Source organism: Orbicella faveolata, unplaced genomic scaffold, assembly GCF_042242905.1.
Source record: "Orbicella faveolata isolate gen_17 unplaced genomic scaffold, um_ofav_v1 contig_36, whole genome shotgun sequence".
Lineage (NCBI taxonomy): Eukaryota > Metazoa > Cnidaria > Anthozoa > Scleractinia > Merulinidae > Orbicella > Orbicella faveolata.
The window spans coordinates 9,119,920-9,139,048 of NW_028301565.1; the positions used below are offsets into that span (position 1 = coordinate 9,119,920).

A 19,129-nucleotide genomic window follows, 5' to 3' on the forward strand; every position below is an offset into this window, starting at 1 on the left:
TTACATACCAATGCCTCGCCACTAAGCAAACAAAATACGCCAAATAAAATGGCATGGCCAGGGCTATTTACTCACGTAATTACTAATTAAATTTAGTCTGTTTTTCTCACGAATTAGGCACGTTGTGATTTCCTATTTTTATTTCAGCTAGTTCTTGCTTTATTGATCTATAATCTGTTTATGGCGATTTTCTTAAAATTCTAGTAAGTACAGGCACTAGCTTTATCAGCTGTTGTCTGAAACGTCAGAACGTACAACAAACGTGATTTGGACCGACGCCACGTACACTATAGAACACTATTATATAAATATACACATATTATTATATATATGAACAAACAGATGAACAATGATTAAATTGTTTCACTTATCCTGAGAGTACTCTATACAAAATAGATCAAAATGTGCAGCATATGCCGTGACAGCATTGGGTGACGAACAAATCACGGCTGTAAGATAGTGCTGCGCCGAAACGCTTATCAGCAATGGTCAGCAATCGATCAAACGCGATATTTTAGCGCAGCGTAAAGCAAGCAACTATCTACAAATGACTTAGCCGTTTTAGACTTAGATGCAGTGATGTTCATAAGCGCAGAAAGATGGTCACAGATTCATAGTATTCGACCAATAATAGGTTGACGGTAGGCGGTGTACATCGCACGTTAACCTTGTGTAAACAAAAGCAAACTTCTGCTTTATCTGCGACGAATGGTGAGAGAAACACGTCAAATCGGCTTTGGACCTGCCTTTTACAACAAATAAGGTTAGAACATTTCGAAATTATCAGCTCTGTGTCTATTTCAACTTAATATAGGTCAAGTCGTGTGGCGCATGCTAAACTATACGTCTAACCCGTAAATTGAAATTTGACGACGGATGGTCAAATATTTGCATTTTTGACGTACTTTGAAAAGCTCTCGCGTCGCTCACAATCATTTGCCCAAAGAAATTTTTACAGGAATCTGTAGATCATCCTTCTGGAATTCAACCACCAGAAGCTTGATCCATTTGAAGGTTTCGCACATGGGGAAAATTAATTATATTCACGAAGTACTTTTAAGTGAATGAAATACATGTCTTCGAAATTTAATTATTTTGCACCCAAAAAGACAACGCAACATTCCCTAAAATCAACCCAGTACACATTTAAACATTGCACAAAAATATTTGAGTGTTTTAAAGACGGAAGAATGATGTGGTTTTGCATGCGAGGCTCTCAAACTTGCTTAATAAAATGGTGCGTGAAATAACGATTTTAACGGAATTTGGTAATTTGCATATTTCTTTGAAATAAAAGGATATTTTGCCAAAAAAACTATCCAGTAGTTTTTGTCATGCCCTAGCCTATCTACCATAAGAGTATGAAAGAAATCGAATTTTCGACCCTTGCCGCGAAATTAAGAATTTGTTTGATTTTTACAGGCAGGCACTCTTAAAGAGAAAACAATGAGAGAACCAATCAGATTCGCGAATTTCCAATAGAGCACGGCTGAGTGGCTGCCAATTAACAATTAGATTGTGAGCTCGATATTTCTATGAGGAGATAGCTGATTAGGCCGAAAGCAGAATCAACTATCACCTCATAGAAATCTCGAGCTCGCAATCTAATTGTTTTAGTAGTATTCTAACTAGATTTCCTTCAAATAACGATTTCCAATAATTTCTCAACGTAGTATTAAACCTCATGCTCTAGCAAAATCGCGCGGATTGAATTGCTTTTTTGAGACTTACAGTTGTGCTCGTGCGCTCATCGGCTCTTTGAGAAATTTTGCATAATGGTCAGTTTCCTTGCTTTAGTGTTCTTGAGAATTAAATTATCCCTTGATATTTCTAAGCCTTCCTCAAAACATTAGAAAAAGTAGAAAACGTTGTCATTATGTAGACGACCTCCAGCCACTGCACTCAGTAATGGCTGATAGTATGCGAGTAGCTCAACCAATCAGATGCAGCATTTGTATTAGAGTACAGGTAGAATTCTGCTAACGTCGGATAAAATATGACTTGGCGTACGTTACATGATTAAATTTAAGTAAAGATTTCATTCAGTGTCTTTAGATGTAATAAAATGCATGTTCTAGCCAGTTCCACGTTTGGTAAAGCTGGATATTTTTGAGAGTCCTTAGGTAGATCAACAAAGTACGTCTAATACTAAATTGTTCAACAAGATGCGCGTGTGCATTGCTTTGTCAGTGTAGTACAAATAGGTCCTACCCTCGTCTACGGCCATTATAGGTTGTCGTACAGTGTCGTGAGTTAAAAATTGTGTTTGATTAGCCTGACGATTGGGCGCAGCCAATAAACGTTGAGATATTCGTCCAGATTGTGACGCCATTGTGAAAAATAGATTGACGTCACAACGCATTGTCTAGCAGCTGGTCTTGAAGGCAAAAAGCTTGCCTAGTTTGATAACCCCGGTGATACGTATTCATAACAAAAGAAAATACGTTTTGTTATATAAAATTCAGTGGTATACAGAGCGGTAGGAATCGATGAAAACGCTATCCCAAATGTGAAGATATCATTTTTATCGACATATGTGTGATATCAAAACTGATATCATTTTTTACCCTTGAACTGTATTTAAATCTGTTGGTATATGATCGAAACATCTTCAGATCTTTCTCAGAAGTCCTCGGCAATCTCTGTTAATCTTCTGACAATTTCGGGAAATGTTCGGAAACGTTCTTGTGGCCTTCGGACAACGTTATGAGAATCTTCTCAAATCTTCGAACAATTGTCGGAAGTCTTCGGAAAATCGTCAAAAACGCAGTGTGTATGTATTATGGGGATTTTATATGATAAAAAGAAAATTACATGGTCGCTTGGAGATACGAAATTTCTCTTCTCGCGTTGAAAAATATTTCACGAGTGAGCGCAGCGAACGAGTGAAATATTTTTCAACACGAGAAGAGAAATTTCGTATCTCCGCGCGGCCATGTAATATCCTCTATTTCTCTTATTCTAGTTACCTTAGTCAAAAGTGATACCAGACGACAGAGTCAGTGGAAACAGACTTGTGCAGTTGGAGATTCAACGGACAAAGTTTTATGACCTTTTGACTTCGGTGCCAGTTCCACGCTTCTACAGAAATAAATAGAAGGAAAGGAAGAGCGACTTAAGAATGCCAGGATATCGTTTAGCAAGTTTGGACAAGAAAACCATTGATGACAAGTACTTTTGCAGCTCCTGTGAGCTGCTGTTAAGAGAGGCCATGCAGACAAGCTGTGGACATTTTTATTGCCAGTCCTGTTTAGCAAATCTCATTCAGTAAGTTTTAATAAAATCTATCAACCTGACTTATGATTAATGTCAGTGTTTAATCCCAGTATCCTAGTGAGTAGACCCCTCCCGAATGGAATACGTCTTCTCCTCAGGTACCCCTCAGAATTTTTTTAGGTTGTCCCAACAATCAGGCGGCAGAGAGGAAAAGAAAGAAGTACTATATAAATAATATCTTCTACTTGGCGCGAAAATATGCTCTGAAATTTGCTCTGATATTTGTGCTCTGATATTTGTCTGCGGACATTTTCTGTTCCGAGAACTGTGGAAAACCGAGTGCTATTTTCAATGCCAAGTGGAGGCTATTGTATTTATTATCCTTCAGATATTTTCGCAACACGCGGGATCTTTTGAAAATTGGCGAAAATCACTCGAATATTCCCCAATTTTAGCTGCGGCGTATTCCGTCACGTGAGTCGTTTTGACAAATCGCGAGCGAGCGAAAATATTTGATGGATTATAAGAAAGACCACTGAATAATGATATACGTTTCTCAAATCAGCAAAACAACAACAACAACAACAACTTTATTTTGACTCGCATATTTACAATTTTACAGAAATATATACACATTAAGTTAAAAAAGCTTGACAATAGTAACAGCGCGAACCCGCAGATAGCCTGAGCTAATCTAGGCGGACCACATCTATATTTATAAAATTATTAGACCATTAATACATAAATAAGATTGTTATGCAACTACTTATGGAAGGATTTACAAAACCGTTTAATACAAGTACACTTACATATTTTGATTGACACTAGCAGCTATGAGTTATTAGAGATAAACTAAACTATGGGTTGAAATTAATCAGGAACTAAATTTAAGAACTTGAGTCAGGGTGTCAACTTCAACATAGTCATCCCTATCTGAAAGAGTCTCAAATAAAAATCTACGAATTTTTTCCTTAAAGATTGGTTTAGATAAATCTCTCCAGTCTGGAGAAATTTGATTCCATAATATCTCTCCAGTTCTCGAAAAAGAGCGTTTGAAAATTTCCGACTTAACTTCTTTCCGAAGATAATTCCCTTTTGCAGCATGCCTTGTGTTGTACCCATTTGACCTAGTGAAAAGTGCTCTGATAGGCAAAGGAGCTAATTTTTTCCAAATATCATGCATGGTATTCACAATCGCGTCAAAATAGATCATATTCACAAATAAAATCTTTGATTGAATGAAAAGAGGAATAGCATGAGCATCACTGGGCGTAAAATAAATCAGTCGAAGAGCAAAACAACCCAAAGAGATGACGATTACCATTTATAATGTGGTTTCCGGTTATGTGAGATTTGTGAGGACCACCTGAAAACGTAGTATACGATTTCCAGCCAAAATTTCTAAACAGTTTTTGCCCCGTTTGCTTTCCCACCGAAATTTCGGGAGTTTTGATTAAATGGCAAAAACCCAATACCTACGGTCTCAATTTGAAGTCATCTAATAGGAACCAGGCAGTTTAAGAGCTCGGTCAAATAGAGGGACAGCGATTACACGACTTGAATTAACATTATTATTTGAAGTTTTTTCATGTGACTAGTTTCGAGTAGCCAAGGTAAACGTCATAGGAAATGAAAGTTAAGAGAAGCATTTTAAAATCAAAGCAACTGTGGGAAAATTGGGACGGAAAATGAGCAAACACGTGAAATCATAACCATAATAGCTACAGAATAAGTGCCAGCACTTCCGTCTCCCCTTTCAATGTTGGAGAGTGAAATCAAACCCGTGTCAGAGGAAAAGTGTTTTATCAGCATTACACAGGGGTGAGAAGAGACAAAATGGGTAGAGGATAAAGTTTTCCAACACATGAGACCAAGATTGTAGGGAGCCTGATGTCCAAAGATATACAGGCTATTGAAAAAAGCTTCAGTAAAAACCCGCATATAAGAACCTAAAATTTAAGAACCTGTTAGGCTGAAATTTCCCTTTTAAGCACCCTTCACACAAGAACGATTCTAGACTAAAATCTAAATACAGGTTCTTATTTTCAAAATATAGAGTTTTTTCAAATATAATACAGTACATCACATGCGTTCCAAAAAAAGGTAACAAATACTAGCCAGAGCATTGGCAGTGGTATAGGACCACAATACTGTACTCTGAATGATTCAATATAAAGGTTACACCCATGAGTACATGTTAAAAATAAATTAATAGCCTGATTAAGAACCTGGGTAGCCTAGGCTAGCCTTTCACAGTAAACACGATTTATATAAGAACCTATGAAGGCTAACTTGAAAAAACCTAGGTTCTACTGTATTTACTTTTAAGATAAAAAAAAGAATAAATAGAATAGGCCATTTTCGATATATTAAAATTCTAACATGGCTCCGAGGCTTGGGGGAATAAAACAAAAGAAATTAATTATTCATCACTTAACCTCGATGTGATTCCTTTTGTTTTATTCCCCCAAGCCACGGAGCCAAGTTAGAATTTCAAAATATCGAAAGTGGTCTATTTTGATAAAATTGTAAGCTACTTTTAACATACACGTCAGATCGAGAGGCATCATTTTCTGATTATTTTGATTAGCCAGATTTCGTTCTTACATAGGTGGGCAAAAGACCATTGACTTAGCCACATTCTTTCTATACCAACCTTAGCCATCACATTGTGTCGTAATTCAAACTCCATTGACTAAAATTATGTCTTACTCACTTCTATAAATATATTCCTTCGATCTGTTTGGTAGTAACACCTTTTTATTATTGTCATGATACCGAAATCTCCCCTATTAATGACATGACGACTAATCCTATCTCTAGAGATCAAGTAACTGTTGTGATGATCTGTCTAAAGGATGGAAAGAGTCTTCGTCCAAACGAGGTATATCTATTTACGTCTTTCTTTGACATGTACGCGAATTGCCTTCTCTTAGAAGTGCAGGGGAGCAAAAATGACTCAAAAGCTCCCAAAGGCTGTACCTCAGGCTTATTTTCTATTGACATATTTTCCTAAACAAGAAATATGATAGCTGTGCCTGAAACTTTGTCTCAGTTCAGACAAGAAAGCCTGTATTGTATGCTTCACCTTTGCATATCAACTCAAATTAAGGGAACGTTTAAGAGCCCAGGATATTGTTAGTGTAGAATATATAGTGCATGGGTTCAGGTAGAACTGTTTGTTAAGGATTAATATGATCTCTCTGGTACCCATGGGTAACAGAGGCGTCTTCAGAAGCGTATGTCGATATCATTATTATAGACGGTAAAAGTCAATAGAGTACTTCTTCGTCGTTTATTTTATGTTGATTTTTTTTCGAGGCTTGCAGGATGCTCTTGAAAAGATAAAACTAATAAAAGAACAGCTTATAATCAGGCTTACAATTGTGTAATGGTGTTTTTAGGTTTTTGCAGACAAGTTTATGCGTCGTGAAATACTTGCCATTGTCGTTCACTGTACCTTTAAGGATGATGGGTGTATCTGGAAAGGAGAAGTGAGACATTTGGAGGTAACTTATATAGAGGGCCCTTTGTTGTAAATTAATTTCGCCGGAATTCGCCCGTGCGAATGAACCGTAGATAGCGCACGGGCGCCTTCGAAATTATTAGGCTTTTGTACATTATGCTTTTATTTCCCCACTAAAATGTTCCACCTTAATGCTCCATTTTTCCCACTAAAATGCTCGGTCTCCTGCCAAAAAGTCACTAAAATTCTCGGTTAATGCTCACACATAGGAGTTTTTAAATTTTAATAATTTTAACGTTTTGACACAATTAAAGCTCGGGGTGCTTAAAAAATCGTTTACGGAGTATAACTCAACGTATGTAATAATTTTTATACACCAAAAGATAATTCTGTAAATGATCTTTTAATTTGATTTGACTACCGCTGACCTCTCCTCAGTTTCCACTCGTCTGTTTTAGGGCGGCGTTTGAAATTTTTTCAATTTCAGGTTAAGACTTCATTTTCTTCAAAAAAAAAAATTTGATATCTATTTTCTGTACGTGGAAAAAAGTTAATTTTCCGGGAAAATTCCACTAAAGTGATCAAATAATGCTTAATGCTTTTGCCTCACTAAAATGCTCGAAAAAATGCTAGCATAATGTACAAAAGCCTAGTAATTATGTAAATTTTGTTTGTTCACAAGTATAAAAATTTCGTATTCATATTTTTTAAGCTTATGGTTTGTAAAATTGATGACGACTAAACCGTCTCAAGTTTGTGGTTGGAGTCGTTCTTACTTCTTGAGACGGCCTTTGATGTTATGTTAAGCACGAGAAACAGTGGTTGATTACATTTCCAAACACCGAGGAGAATTGAAAATACGACGTGCAGCGTAGGAGTTAAAAAGAATGCGATGAAGCTTTTTCTTTAGTGTTAGAGATAATCGCAAATTACTTGACCAATTTTATCGGCTGTACCTCTGCAGTGCGGGCTTGAGTTTTAAATGTTTTCCTATCTTGGAGTGGAAGATATAATAAAAATTCCAATAAACCTCTTTTAGGTCTCCATATCTGCATCGTTAAACAAAGTTCCTCGTTTTCCCCTTGACTTTTTGCACCGCGCTTGAGCCATAAATTTTCCGGAAAAACTCAGGTTCTCTGTCTTACAATACAGACGTCGCATTGAAGTAGTATCTGAGCGGTATAGAGTATCGAATTTTAACTGATTTACCAAATTTTATGCAGAATCACACCAACAGTTGCGAGTTCCTGAAAATACCTTGCGTGCATCCTGAGTGTGGCGTCCTGGTGAAAAAAGCTGATCTAACTCGTCACTTGGAAAGTGAATGCTTGTATCGACTGGAGAAGTGCGACCTTTGCCAGAGAAAAATAGTGTTATCGAGGATGAAGGTACGTGAGACCATATACTACTTTAAATACGTGGCTGCTGTGGCGGCCTAACGATTAGCACCGCGCACTGGACTCCAGATAGAGCGATCTGGGTTCGAACCCTGGCCGGGGACACGGTGTTGAGTTCTTGTCAGGGCAGTGGGCACTTCTCAGTGGGTCAGTCATCACATCATTAAATGAGAATGTTAAATTTTTTTTATAAATGATAGCAAACAAGACGGAATCATTAGCAGTAGCAAGATTACGATGGATTACCGGGAAATGACCCCCCCCCCCCGGGAAGGGATTCTCATATAAAAAGAACAGGAGTGCTGGTCGTACCTTTCACAATTTAGGGGTTGAAGAGGCGGATTTGGTACCTGTTAGGGAGTTCAGCCTCAAAAGGTCCTACAGCGGGAACCTTCGCGGTACCTTTTAGGGTATCGAGACGAAAAAAGTCAGTGTCAGTTTTTTTGTTGTCTTAGAGGTGGTACCTCTTAGGTGGGGGGGGGGGGGGGGGGGGAATTCAAGCCACGCCAACAAAACAGGATCTTGGTACATCAGAGGGCTTCTTTTCAAAATTTCCGGTGAGCACCCCTGTCCTTTTTATATGGGATTCCCCCCCCCCCCCCCGGGAAATGAAAAGCTTCATAAGTTTGACCGAAGTTTTCAAATGTAGGAAGAAAATGTGGAAGACAATAGAAGACAATGTTTTTTTTCGAAAGCTGCATAGTCTAGCTGGTTGCTAAACGGGTTTCGGTTGATTCGTTAGAATTGATCTCCGTTGACTTGGCTGAAGTGTTCTTGGTTAAAACAGTTGACTAATATTCAATGTAATCCTGTCAACCAAACCGATGGTATACGGATTTTCCCGACTAAACCGCGTTTGTTTGAGCACGAAAGACTGGAAAAGTTGCTAAACGTGTACTTCTGGAACACATTTAGCCAAAATACCAGAATATCATTTTAATTTGACTTGGCTGGGTTCCAATAGATCATCGAATAATAACAAGCTGATAATTGTCTGTGGTATGAGAGCTTTATTAAACCGCCAGTGCTCTTTCCATGTTACTACGTTTCTCACCTGTGAACTTTGCTATACGTTGAATATAAAAAGGCTTTCAGTTACTAAATAGGCAGTTCAGGTGTGTTCATAGTGTAACTATATAATATGATAATATGCTGTCAGTCCATTTCGATGGATCTATCTATATCACTTGTCTATATCACTCTTCTTTTGTTTTCTTAGATACTTTCTTGGGCTGTCGAACGAAGTTTGCTTTCCTTTTTCTCTTAATTGCATAATGCGGATTTTGATGACTTTATGATAATTTTCTTTGCAGCAACATCAAGAAACAGAATGCCCAGCATATCCAGTTGCGTGTGATAAATGTAGTAAAGAGGGCATTCATCGTGGAAAGGTGAGGAAGCAGGCCTTGTCACATAGTATTTTATTACATGAATTGTTCGTGCTCTTGGAAAAAAAGTCTCACCGAGCTTGCACGAACCAACCTACCTGAGGAATAATAAGTGAGGATATGTCTCTGTAAACCGAAAGCATTGTTAGAGTGGCCTGTGAATGAAGCCACCCGGCCTGTAACTCAGCACTATGATTCGACTGAGGTACTGAGTAATACAGCTGTATCAATTTAACCATGAGCTATATCCAACAGAATGATGTGTAATACAGATGAGTTATTCAAACTAGAGTATTTCAGTAAAATCCAGTTAAATTATTTAGTCTAATCATCTTATTCTGTTTGCAGCTGGCAGATCACCAGAACCCTATTTTGGGCGACTGTGAAGGAGTGCAGGGTCCCTGTCCATTTTCACAAATTGGCTGCTACAAAGTGGAGGTGAGCACTGTTCTATAACCCTCAGCTATCGGTTATAATTTGGTTCCTTTCTTGTAATTATGACAGATGTCAGAATCAAATGACTAGAATCAAATGACGAAGTCTCGGCATTCTTCAGGAGTCCCCGTCAAATCTAAGGCAATCTTCGAATGCTTTTTTTTTTAAATACAAAAGACATCAGAATTGATCGGAAATCTTCCAAGTCATAAGTCAGAAGACTTTGCAAGTTTAACAGAGAACATTAATGGTACATTTTAAGTTCGGTTGGAATGCTTTCCGGAAATGAAGGTCTGTATTTTCAAGCAACGCCTTAGTAATACCTAGTAACGGATCGATAGCAATGAGGTCCTCAGGCGTTGCAAACAGTCTAAATGTGGTATTTTTTCCGAGTAAAAGTTATGGGGTATTTCGACAAAATTCTGTCATTTCACGTAACGGTTGTTTAAAATTTATCAGTTATCAGTTACAAATCCAAACTTTTTTTTAGCTATGCTTACTTCCCAGGCCCCCTTTATCGTTGGCTTTTCTCTTACAATCAAACAGTTCGCCTTCCCTGGAGGGAATAATTTTATATTCCTGTATATCTAAAAATTCTACACAAAATTTTCAACAAAGGATTTAACAGAATAAGATAGAGATGGAAAGAAGCAACAATCCTCAAATAATAGTCTCCTCAATATGATATCCGATAACAACGTGTCTGTATTTGAGTTCGAAATTATTATGCACACCACAATCTAATAGATTCTCAGCCAAAAGGAAAAGAAAGAGCATCTGGAACAAGCCAATGCCCACCACAACGTTCTACTCCTACAATTTGCGCTTCGATTGGGGAAAGAATTTGAAACAGTGTTGACACGCGATCCAAGGGTAATGTCCAGAAGTCCTCAGCTCTTGACAAATTACGACAGTGTGATTGCCGATATTCTCGCTCAAGTTCAAACCCAAGCAGGTGAAACCGGGAATCTACGTGAAAAATGTCGAGAGCACAGCGAAAGAATCACCGCCTTGGAAAGAAAAGTGGCTTCAGGGAATGTGCCAGGTGGAGCTCCTAGTGTCCAAGTGTCTGGTGATTCCAGTGGTAGATCACAAAACCCAGATCTTACACGCAGGGTTACCATCCTTGAAAACAGGACCGCTGATCACGAGGTGTTACTGGTGGAGAATAACCGCTCAACAGAAGAAGCAAGGCGTGATATGGGTAACGTTAAACGACAACTTGATACCAACCAGGAGAGCGTCAGGAGGCAGGAGCGAAGGATAGAGTCTATCGAGCACACACTGGCACTTAGAAATGTTACACTGGCCGATTTAGAGGAGTATGTGAGACAACAAGAATTCTCAAGCTACGACGGTCAGTTGCTGTGGAAGATTTCTGATTATGCTCGCAGAAGAAATGACGCAGTTACCGGACAACAGGTGTCCTTCTACAGCCCTTGTTTCTTCACCAGTCGCTACGGATACAAAATGTGCGCACGCCTCTACTTAAACGGTGATGGAATGGGCCGAGGCACGCACATCTCGGTGTTCTTTGTGGTCATGCGCGGTCAATACGATGCGTTACTGCGCTGGCCATTCAGACAGAAGGTCACCTTCATGTTGCTGGATCAAGATAACGTGGAACACGTGATCGATGCCTTCAGGCCTGATCCGAGCAGCTCCTCCTTCCAGAGACCAAGAAGGGAAACCAACATAGCCAGTGGTTGTCCTATGTTTTGCTCGTTAGCTGAGCTGAACAATCACGCTTATGTGCGTGACGACACAATGTTCTTAAAAATCATAGTCGACACTTCTGACTTATAGCATTTGGTGGCTTCAAAGAGAGTTGGATGCATTTTTCACACTTTGTATTCTTTATTCTTTGAAGCCACCTCACAGAAAACAAATTATTTACGATACAGGTTAAGCGGTCCATTTGCTCTGATCATTTAGGCGGCATTTCTAAATTTTCAAACGCGGATCAAAATATGGTAAATGAAGGCGTGGTTCAGGGCTGATCGTTGCTTGTGGAGACGCAGTAGCTTAGTTACCGGTGCAAAAAAGCCGTTATCTAGCAATGTGTTGTGTTTTTGGGCGAAATCACTTAACTCCCTGTTGCCACTCTCCTCCCAAGAGTATATGGGTTTCAGAAAACCTGACAAAAACGCTAGATTAGGGACCAATGATGAACAGAATGTTACAAAAAGGCAAGATAATTGTCTAGTTGTACTTTATTGCGATCGATCCACCAGTCGGGAAAGCTAGTGCCGTTATGGACGAAACTTCGCTGAGGCAACACGACGGAAATAAATGAGGTTCCGTCATGTTACTAAGCAACTCATGAAGCGGCTGCACAGCTTTTCTCGTTGGTGATATCGGTTTTTCTTACAATGGCAGAAACCTGTTCTCAATATTTCTGTTTTCAAACCGAGTGGTATTTTAGTTATTTTCGATTTTCCGTGGACGACGGTTGAGAGAAAAATAAAAATCATAAAAGTTTTCGAAAGTATGCTAGTAAATGAAACCTGAAAAAAGAAAAACGAAAAAGAAAACCAAAAAAAATATATATATATCAGGAACATGGCAATGATATGAGCCTAGACGTATATTAGCTATAGAGCGGGTTAAGTTAAATATAGATGATGTCAGAAGATATTTACTGGATCGTGAAGAAAAGGTCAGAAAACGATTGCACGTGTAGAATGCCAATTTGGCCATTTTAACTTACATTTTTAGAAAATGAGAGCACCCAGCATGCTTAGATCTGATTACGTTGTCTTGTGTGACAAAGTCACAATCGTGGCAAACTTTCAGGATCTCCCCCATTGGCAAAGTCCTTTGGGGAGGGCGAGGTGAGGACAAAGACTATTTGCCAGTGAAGAGATAAAGTCTCCTACGTCTTTAACTAAGATTGTAACTTTGGTACACACCAACTTGGCGTCAAACAGGAATAGCTTAGAAGCACAGAAAACTTTATTCAAAACTGTTAGCTGTTATGAAGTCAGTAGAATTTCTAACGCTGGTTGTTTAGATCTTTATTAAATCCATTTTGAAATCACTGGTTATCCTTGCAATCTGATTGGCTCTCAGTGGTGCGATTTATTCACGAATCACACTATTTTTGGCTCTAAATCACATCTTTTTCTTAGCCAATGAGAATGGGACAGTAAAACAAAACGACCAATCAGATTTCAAGACTAGTTTAAAGTAATCAATAAAATTTCAGGAAAATGAAAGGCAAAAAGCCATTGTGTGGAGAATTTTGCAACTACTATTGCCAAAACTTTGTTGTTATTGTTGTTTTTTTCCAAAAAAAATGGACGAATTTAATTAAGTACAGTTTCTGAATGACGTTTATGAGCTCCTTCAGGCTGAAGACCTACTTCAATGGAAGTTTCCAACTTTCAGTGTCCATTTTGACGAATATTTTGGCGATTTTTCTTCAACATCTGCTCAAGATTAGTATGATACCGAGTCCAGTAAAACATAAACAAACGAAAACCACACAACAACAAATTCAGAGCCATCTCAAGAAGGTAGATGTTTCCAGGTTTCCGTTAGTTTCAAACGAAGCAACAAAAATTCTCAACTCTGTCGCTGTGAATAAACAGTCAAGTGCGCCCGCTCCACAAAACAGTGAATGAATGAACGTCTTACGAAGCTGGTGCTGGTCCCGCCATCTTGGAAACATCTTGAAACAAATGGCGCCGCAAGAACTTGACAAGATCCTGAGTATTGAGTCCTTCGCCGAGGTCACAAAAAGAAACGGAGATGATAACGAGCTTGACTCCCTTAAAATCATGCCATTAAACGGTATGAAAGAAAAAAAAACGCACCATCCACTGGGCATCGTGCACTCGAGTGAATTTCACAACTCAAAAGAAATCCATCGCAGAATTACGCAGGATGCACCTCAAATTCCTTTTCCAAAGACAATGAAAAGTCTCAGCCTCAACCACAGAAGAAGGAAAGGCCTTCCATCATTGATTCAGGCGACGAGAATTGAACTTTTATACCTGAAGTAGACTATTTTCATTTTGACTTCAAAACTGCTTGTTTCTTTGTCATGCTCGGATGAGTTTTCGTCACATGACATCGTTTTGCATACTAAATGAGACGTAAAGGCGTTTCCGGTTCCTCTTTTTTTTTTTTAACAAACCGGCTACTGGAATTTCGAACAATACACCAAAAATCTAACAATTAAGGCGACAAAATTGTGCGATTTCAAAATGGATCTCATAAAGTGGCAATTGAAATTCGTGTCGTACAATTTTGGTCTGAAATCATACTTGTGATTTCAAATCGAACTCGCGCTGCGCGCTCGTTCGATTTTGAAATCACGCGTATGATTTCAAACCAAATTGCACTCCGCTCAGTTCAATTACCATTATAAACAACTGTAGTTAATTAGTCAAAAGCTGCGAGCCTGTATTAAAACATCAAACGTAGATGCACGAATCAATACTGATAATTACTTCATGCAAATGGTTTTATTATACAGTCGACTGTAATGTGGCTATTGATGTATTTTACGTAGTTTTTGTATGAAATTACTTAAATTTTACATATATATTTTTGATACGTAATTTTAACTGTGAGTTCGAATAGTACTACATGTGTTTAAAAAATAGAAGAATCATTTTACTTCAAGGTACTGTTATGTAATGTAGCTTTTGTAATCAGTAGCAAATTTTGAAATGTAAATAACAAGTTAAAAACAAAGTGCTACATGATTTACGACCGATTCCAACATTTGAAGGGGCACTAAAACGACAATTTAACTGCATTTTTTTCAAAACAGTTGTTAACACGTTTTACTAAGTGGGTTTGCTTTGCTCCTACAACGGAACTTGACGACAAAATTTGGAAAAATCTGCCACACTTTTTAAATTTGACATAGTAACCCCATGTATGGGTGACTCACTGTAACAGCCTTATTATTGCTTCAGTGCGTTTCTATAAAAATGTTAAACAAAACTGATTATTTTAGATTTCCATCAATTAAAACATACTCATGATAGTGCCCCTTTAAATTTGAAGCTTGTAGCTGTTTAGAAGAGCTCAGCAGTTCGTTGACATTTGTTTAGGTTTTAAAGTCACACAGTGGTGACTTTCCTTATTTTAGTGTTCTTGGGGATCTAATTATCCAGTAGTTTAAAACGGTTAGAATTAAGGTAAAATCCATGTTTGGAGTTGGCTGTAAAGACGTGTGGAAAACAACGAGTCGAATTAACAAACTAACAACGAGGTCACGGAAGCAGCCTGCTAGTAACAACATGGGAAAACTAACATTGTTGTAAGGTGCTTTTATAAAGTTTAGTGGTCGAGAAAGAGAGCACAGTTCAGACCAATTTAAATTGCTTTCTGTGAAAGCGCCAATTTAGCTATGCGTGTATATTGTCTGTCTTATAATGTTATTGTTGCATTTTCTCTAGAGAAAAATTACATCCTTCCAAAAATTAAGTTTACTTTGATGACAGAAGTAAAGTATTATACAACAAAATATTATAACAGGGCCAAACAGTATACCGCTTATTCTCGTTAATTGTTTAATTGTGAGCAATGTAATAGTAGCCCAACACCTGTGGCACATCTAGAAGTAGGGGCTTAGCCAAATTTATTCTTTGTGCGCTATGGATATGATTTAAGGAGCTATGTCACAGTATGTCAGGAAAACCGAAAAGAAATATGGATGAAGAAGATGGGAAAACTAAAAGGTGCAAACAACTTTTTTTAATGTAGAAGTCATAAAATATCATCGTAATTGTAGTAGTCGTGATGTGTAGCATATTAGGTTAGTTAAAGCATGATGACACTGTACATCTGGTACAGATAAGTATACAAAGATGAAAGGTAAAAGGGTTTAACAATGGCTTCAGATAGAATGCAGGAGCACCCAACTGATCGTTGAATTATCTGTTCGGAAGACCTTTTATCCCGTCTGATATTCTTAAGAGAATTGTCACCTCAAACCAGGCTACCAGTTAAAGGTCGGCTACGATTTTCGGAAAGTTAATCTTAGACCTAAGGTTTTCGGTAAATGGACAAAAAGGCCATAAATAAATTCGACTGAGAAGACTTGCGTTACCCTAGAATGACCGAACAGATAGAAAATTTAAAAGCGCAGCGTTACATTAACTTACAGAGCTTTAAGAGCACTCCAGATAGCCTAAAACAGCATTTTTCAAAATGCTGTAAAACCATTGTTGGGTGCCCCTGAGATTGATTGTTGATTATGTGTAATTAGAAAACTGACAATAATATACGAACAATAAACCAAGCAATTGAGTAGTTGAAAATTCAATTCAATGTAAGTAAGTGATTATATTAAGCAATGAAAATTAGATGGACGTATCAATGGTAGATTATAAACTGGTTAAGGCGCGGAACGTATGTATTCAACCAGTCCAGGAGCCCATGGGCTCCTGACCAGTCCTATTACGTTAGTTTTAAGAAAAATGCAGTAAGTTATGTATTGTATTTCATCTGTCTCCAATTAGTGTCGTTGGCGCAAGAACGACCAGACGCTTTGAAAAAGGATAAGTATGTATGTGTAATCAATGTATGTACAGGTGTGATTAATAGCATAAGGAGTGCTAGTTTTAAATGCGCTGTACTTTTAACTTAAGTGACAATAAAAATATGAAAAAAGTAATCACTGGAATAGCAACTAGCTATATTACGGATATCACAGAGCAACAATTTCCAAGTTATGGCTTTTATCAGTAGCTTATTTTGAAAACTGAAATATTCAGCCTCAGAATTACGCGTTTCAGTGCGAACGGCAGATTGCTATTGTGTCTTTACTTTCCGTCGAATTACTACAGTAAATCCATCAGAAAATAGGAAATAACTCACTTGTTCCTCTCGAAGACAAACCTGCATGGAATCACTTTCACATACGGGATATGTTAGACAACAAAAGTGGGATCTATGCCTTTCTCTGGCAAAAAACGTCATGCTTACTTTTTCAGTGGCGATAACATTTGTACACGCCATTTTATGGAGCGCGAGTTATAATTTTTTAGAAGTCTTTCTTATTTTTATGTCCCTCTGGTCAGTTGTTAGTCGACCTTGATGAATTTCACTGTAGCACCTGTCGTAAACTTCTAAAAAATAGTTTTAGCGGCCCTCTTTGGTCGTTGTTTCTGTCGTTCGAAGAATGATTATAAGCAAGAATTGCACGAAGAAATGAACCTCGATAATAATAATAATAATAATAATAATAGTAATGATAATGATAATGATAATGATAATGATAATGATAATAACAGTATTAATTTTTTTATAGCGCAACTTTCCATGAAATGATCAATTGCGCTTTGCATCGTCTTACGATCACCTTATTATTGAGAGTACACCAGTACACCAGAGAGTACACCAGTACATTTACTTCAGGGCTGTGCCCTTAAGGTACCGTATTTATTCGATTAAGCGCCCAGGGCGCTTATTTAATTTTTGGACTTTCAGGATGGGCGCTTATTCGAGGTGGGCGCTTATTCGAGGCTGGGCGCTTATGAAATTTTCACCATTTTCAGTAAGTAAAAAGAACAAAACATGACAAAATATTAAAGCATATAAATTGTAACTGTTCATTGTTCGGTTTATGCCCAGGACTAACAACTCATTGTTCGGTCTACTCTTTAGCTATCATATTCATAATTCTCAATCAACATCGTATAATTTTCAGACAATGAAACTAGAGATTGTAAGCCATTAAAGAAATACCGTAATAATCAATATCCGTATTCCTCTGGTGCACTTTCTTCTTCTTCTTCTTCTTCTTCTTCTTCTTCTTCTTCTTCTTCTTCTTCTTCTTCTTCTTCTTCTTCTTCTTCTTCTTCTTCTTCTTCTTCTTCTTCTTCTTCTTCTTCTTATCATTATTATTATTATTTTTTTTTTTGGGGGGGGGGGATGGGCGCTTATTCGAGGTTGGGCGTTTAATCGAATAAATACGGTAATTAAATGCAGAACAGCCAGGTTGTCCATGTTTTTGTTTTTCACTGGATTATCTCGAAGTGGAGATATTTGAAGCAATGACGGAACCTACTGGCGGAATTTGTTTCCAAAGGAAACTGAAAATGGTGAAAATTTAATTATCAGGCAACTTCTCGTCACTTCCGACCCCGCATAAGGTAGACATTTCTTAGATAATCAGGCATGAGTGATGCTGCCATCAATAAAACAGTGAAGAAAAGTACAGAACCTAAAAAAAGGTAAGGGAAAAGTACTTCTTGCCGTTTTTCTTGCTAGGGAAAGTTATTAGGATTAGCCTTAGTCACTTAAAGTTAATATTTAACACAGTGGAGTCCCGCTTTTTTCCAACCTCCACGGGAGACGAAAATTGGTTCTAAAAAATCAGGTAGCGCGAGAAATCGGGGATAAGATTCAGTGCTTGACTGAGGGGAGAATAACAACTTTTGGTTCGAGGAGGTTTGAAAATCGAGGGTTCGAGAAATTGTGATTCCAGTGTAGTTCAAAGAACAAGGAAAGGAACTTACATGTACACACCATTACTGTTTGAAAACTTACGAGACAACAGACTATTTTCCCAGCGCTTTTCATTGTGTTATCTGCATCATCAGCCAGTTTAAAATACTTACTTCAACAACGTTTCGTCGAAGAATAGACTCAATTTTCAGGAGATTCAACGTTTTACAAACTATGGACCAACTTATTCCACTGTGTTTGAAGTTTTTCAGCCAGAGTATTTTGGTGCGATGGAATTCGAAAGTTCTGTTGGTCCACACCTAATACTTAATAAGATGATAAATTAAGCCGGATCATCCATAACCCTAATTTCATTATATTGACGTTCTTCATTGTTTACCTCAAAGAAAGCGCTATAGTTTATTAAATTCTTAGGCGCGTTTTTCTCCGCTAACGTCAGGTCCTAGAGTACTATACTATCGCAGATATGTAGACGATATTATTTGCTGTTTTAGAAACAGTGAACATGCCAATATGTTTTTTGAATACCTTAACATGTGCCATCCTAACATCAAGTTCACAATGGAAACAGAGGAAAAAGGTCAATTGTCATTTTTAGATGTATTGTTATCGAAGCAGAGCACTAGTGACAATCAATGTTTTTGTGTCACTTCTGTTTTTCGGAAGAAGACTTACACTGGTTTACTAACTAATTTTTTTTAGCTTTACTCCCTGTAAGTGCAAATTAGGTTTAATTAAAACTCTTAGAGACAGAGACTACAAAATTAACAACACTACTCAGGGCTTTCAAACTG

At 37.8% G+C, this 19,129-nt stretch overlaps 1 protein-coding gene across 25 annotated transcripts in view; it reads left to right on the forward strand.

The window, feature by feature from the left end:
- The window catches only part of LOC110046578 (TNF receptor-associated factor 2-like), a 74,019-nt gene extending 57,480 nt beyond the window's left edge, over nt 1-16,539 (forward strand). For all 25 annotated transcript variants that reach the window (XM_089274598.1, XM_089274595.1, XM_089274600.1 and 22 more), the window contains 7 exons: nt 2,966-3,267; nt 6,040-6,100; nt 6,621-6,725; nt 7,906-8,070; nt 9,393-9,470; nt 9,816-9,905; nt 10,650-16,539. In XM_089274598.1, coding sequence (XP_089130724.1) covers nt 3,122-3,267; nt 6,040-6,100; nt 6,621-6,725; nt 7,906-8,070; nt 9,393-9,470; nt 9,816-9,905; nt 10,650-11,708 — 1,704 coding nt within the window. In that variant the 5' untranslated portion in view covers nt 2,966-3,121 and the 3' untranslated portion in view covers nt 11,709-16,539. The remainder of the gene's footprint in view (nt 1-2,965; nt 3,268-6,039; nt 6,101-6,620; nt 6,726-7,905; nt 8,071-9,392; nt 9,471-9,815; nt 9,906-10,649) is intronic.
- Nucleotides 16,540-19,129: the final 2,590 nt, after the last annotated feature.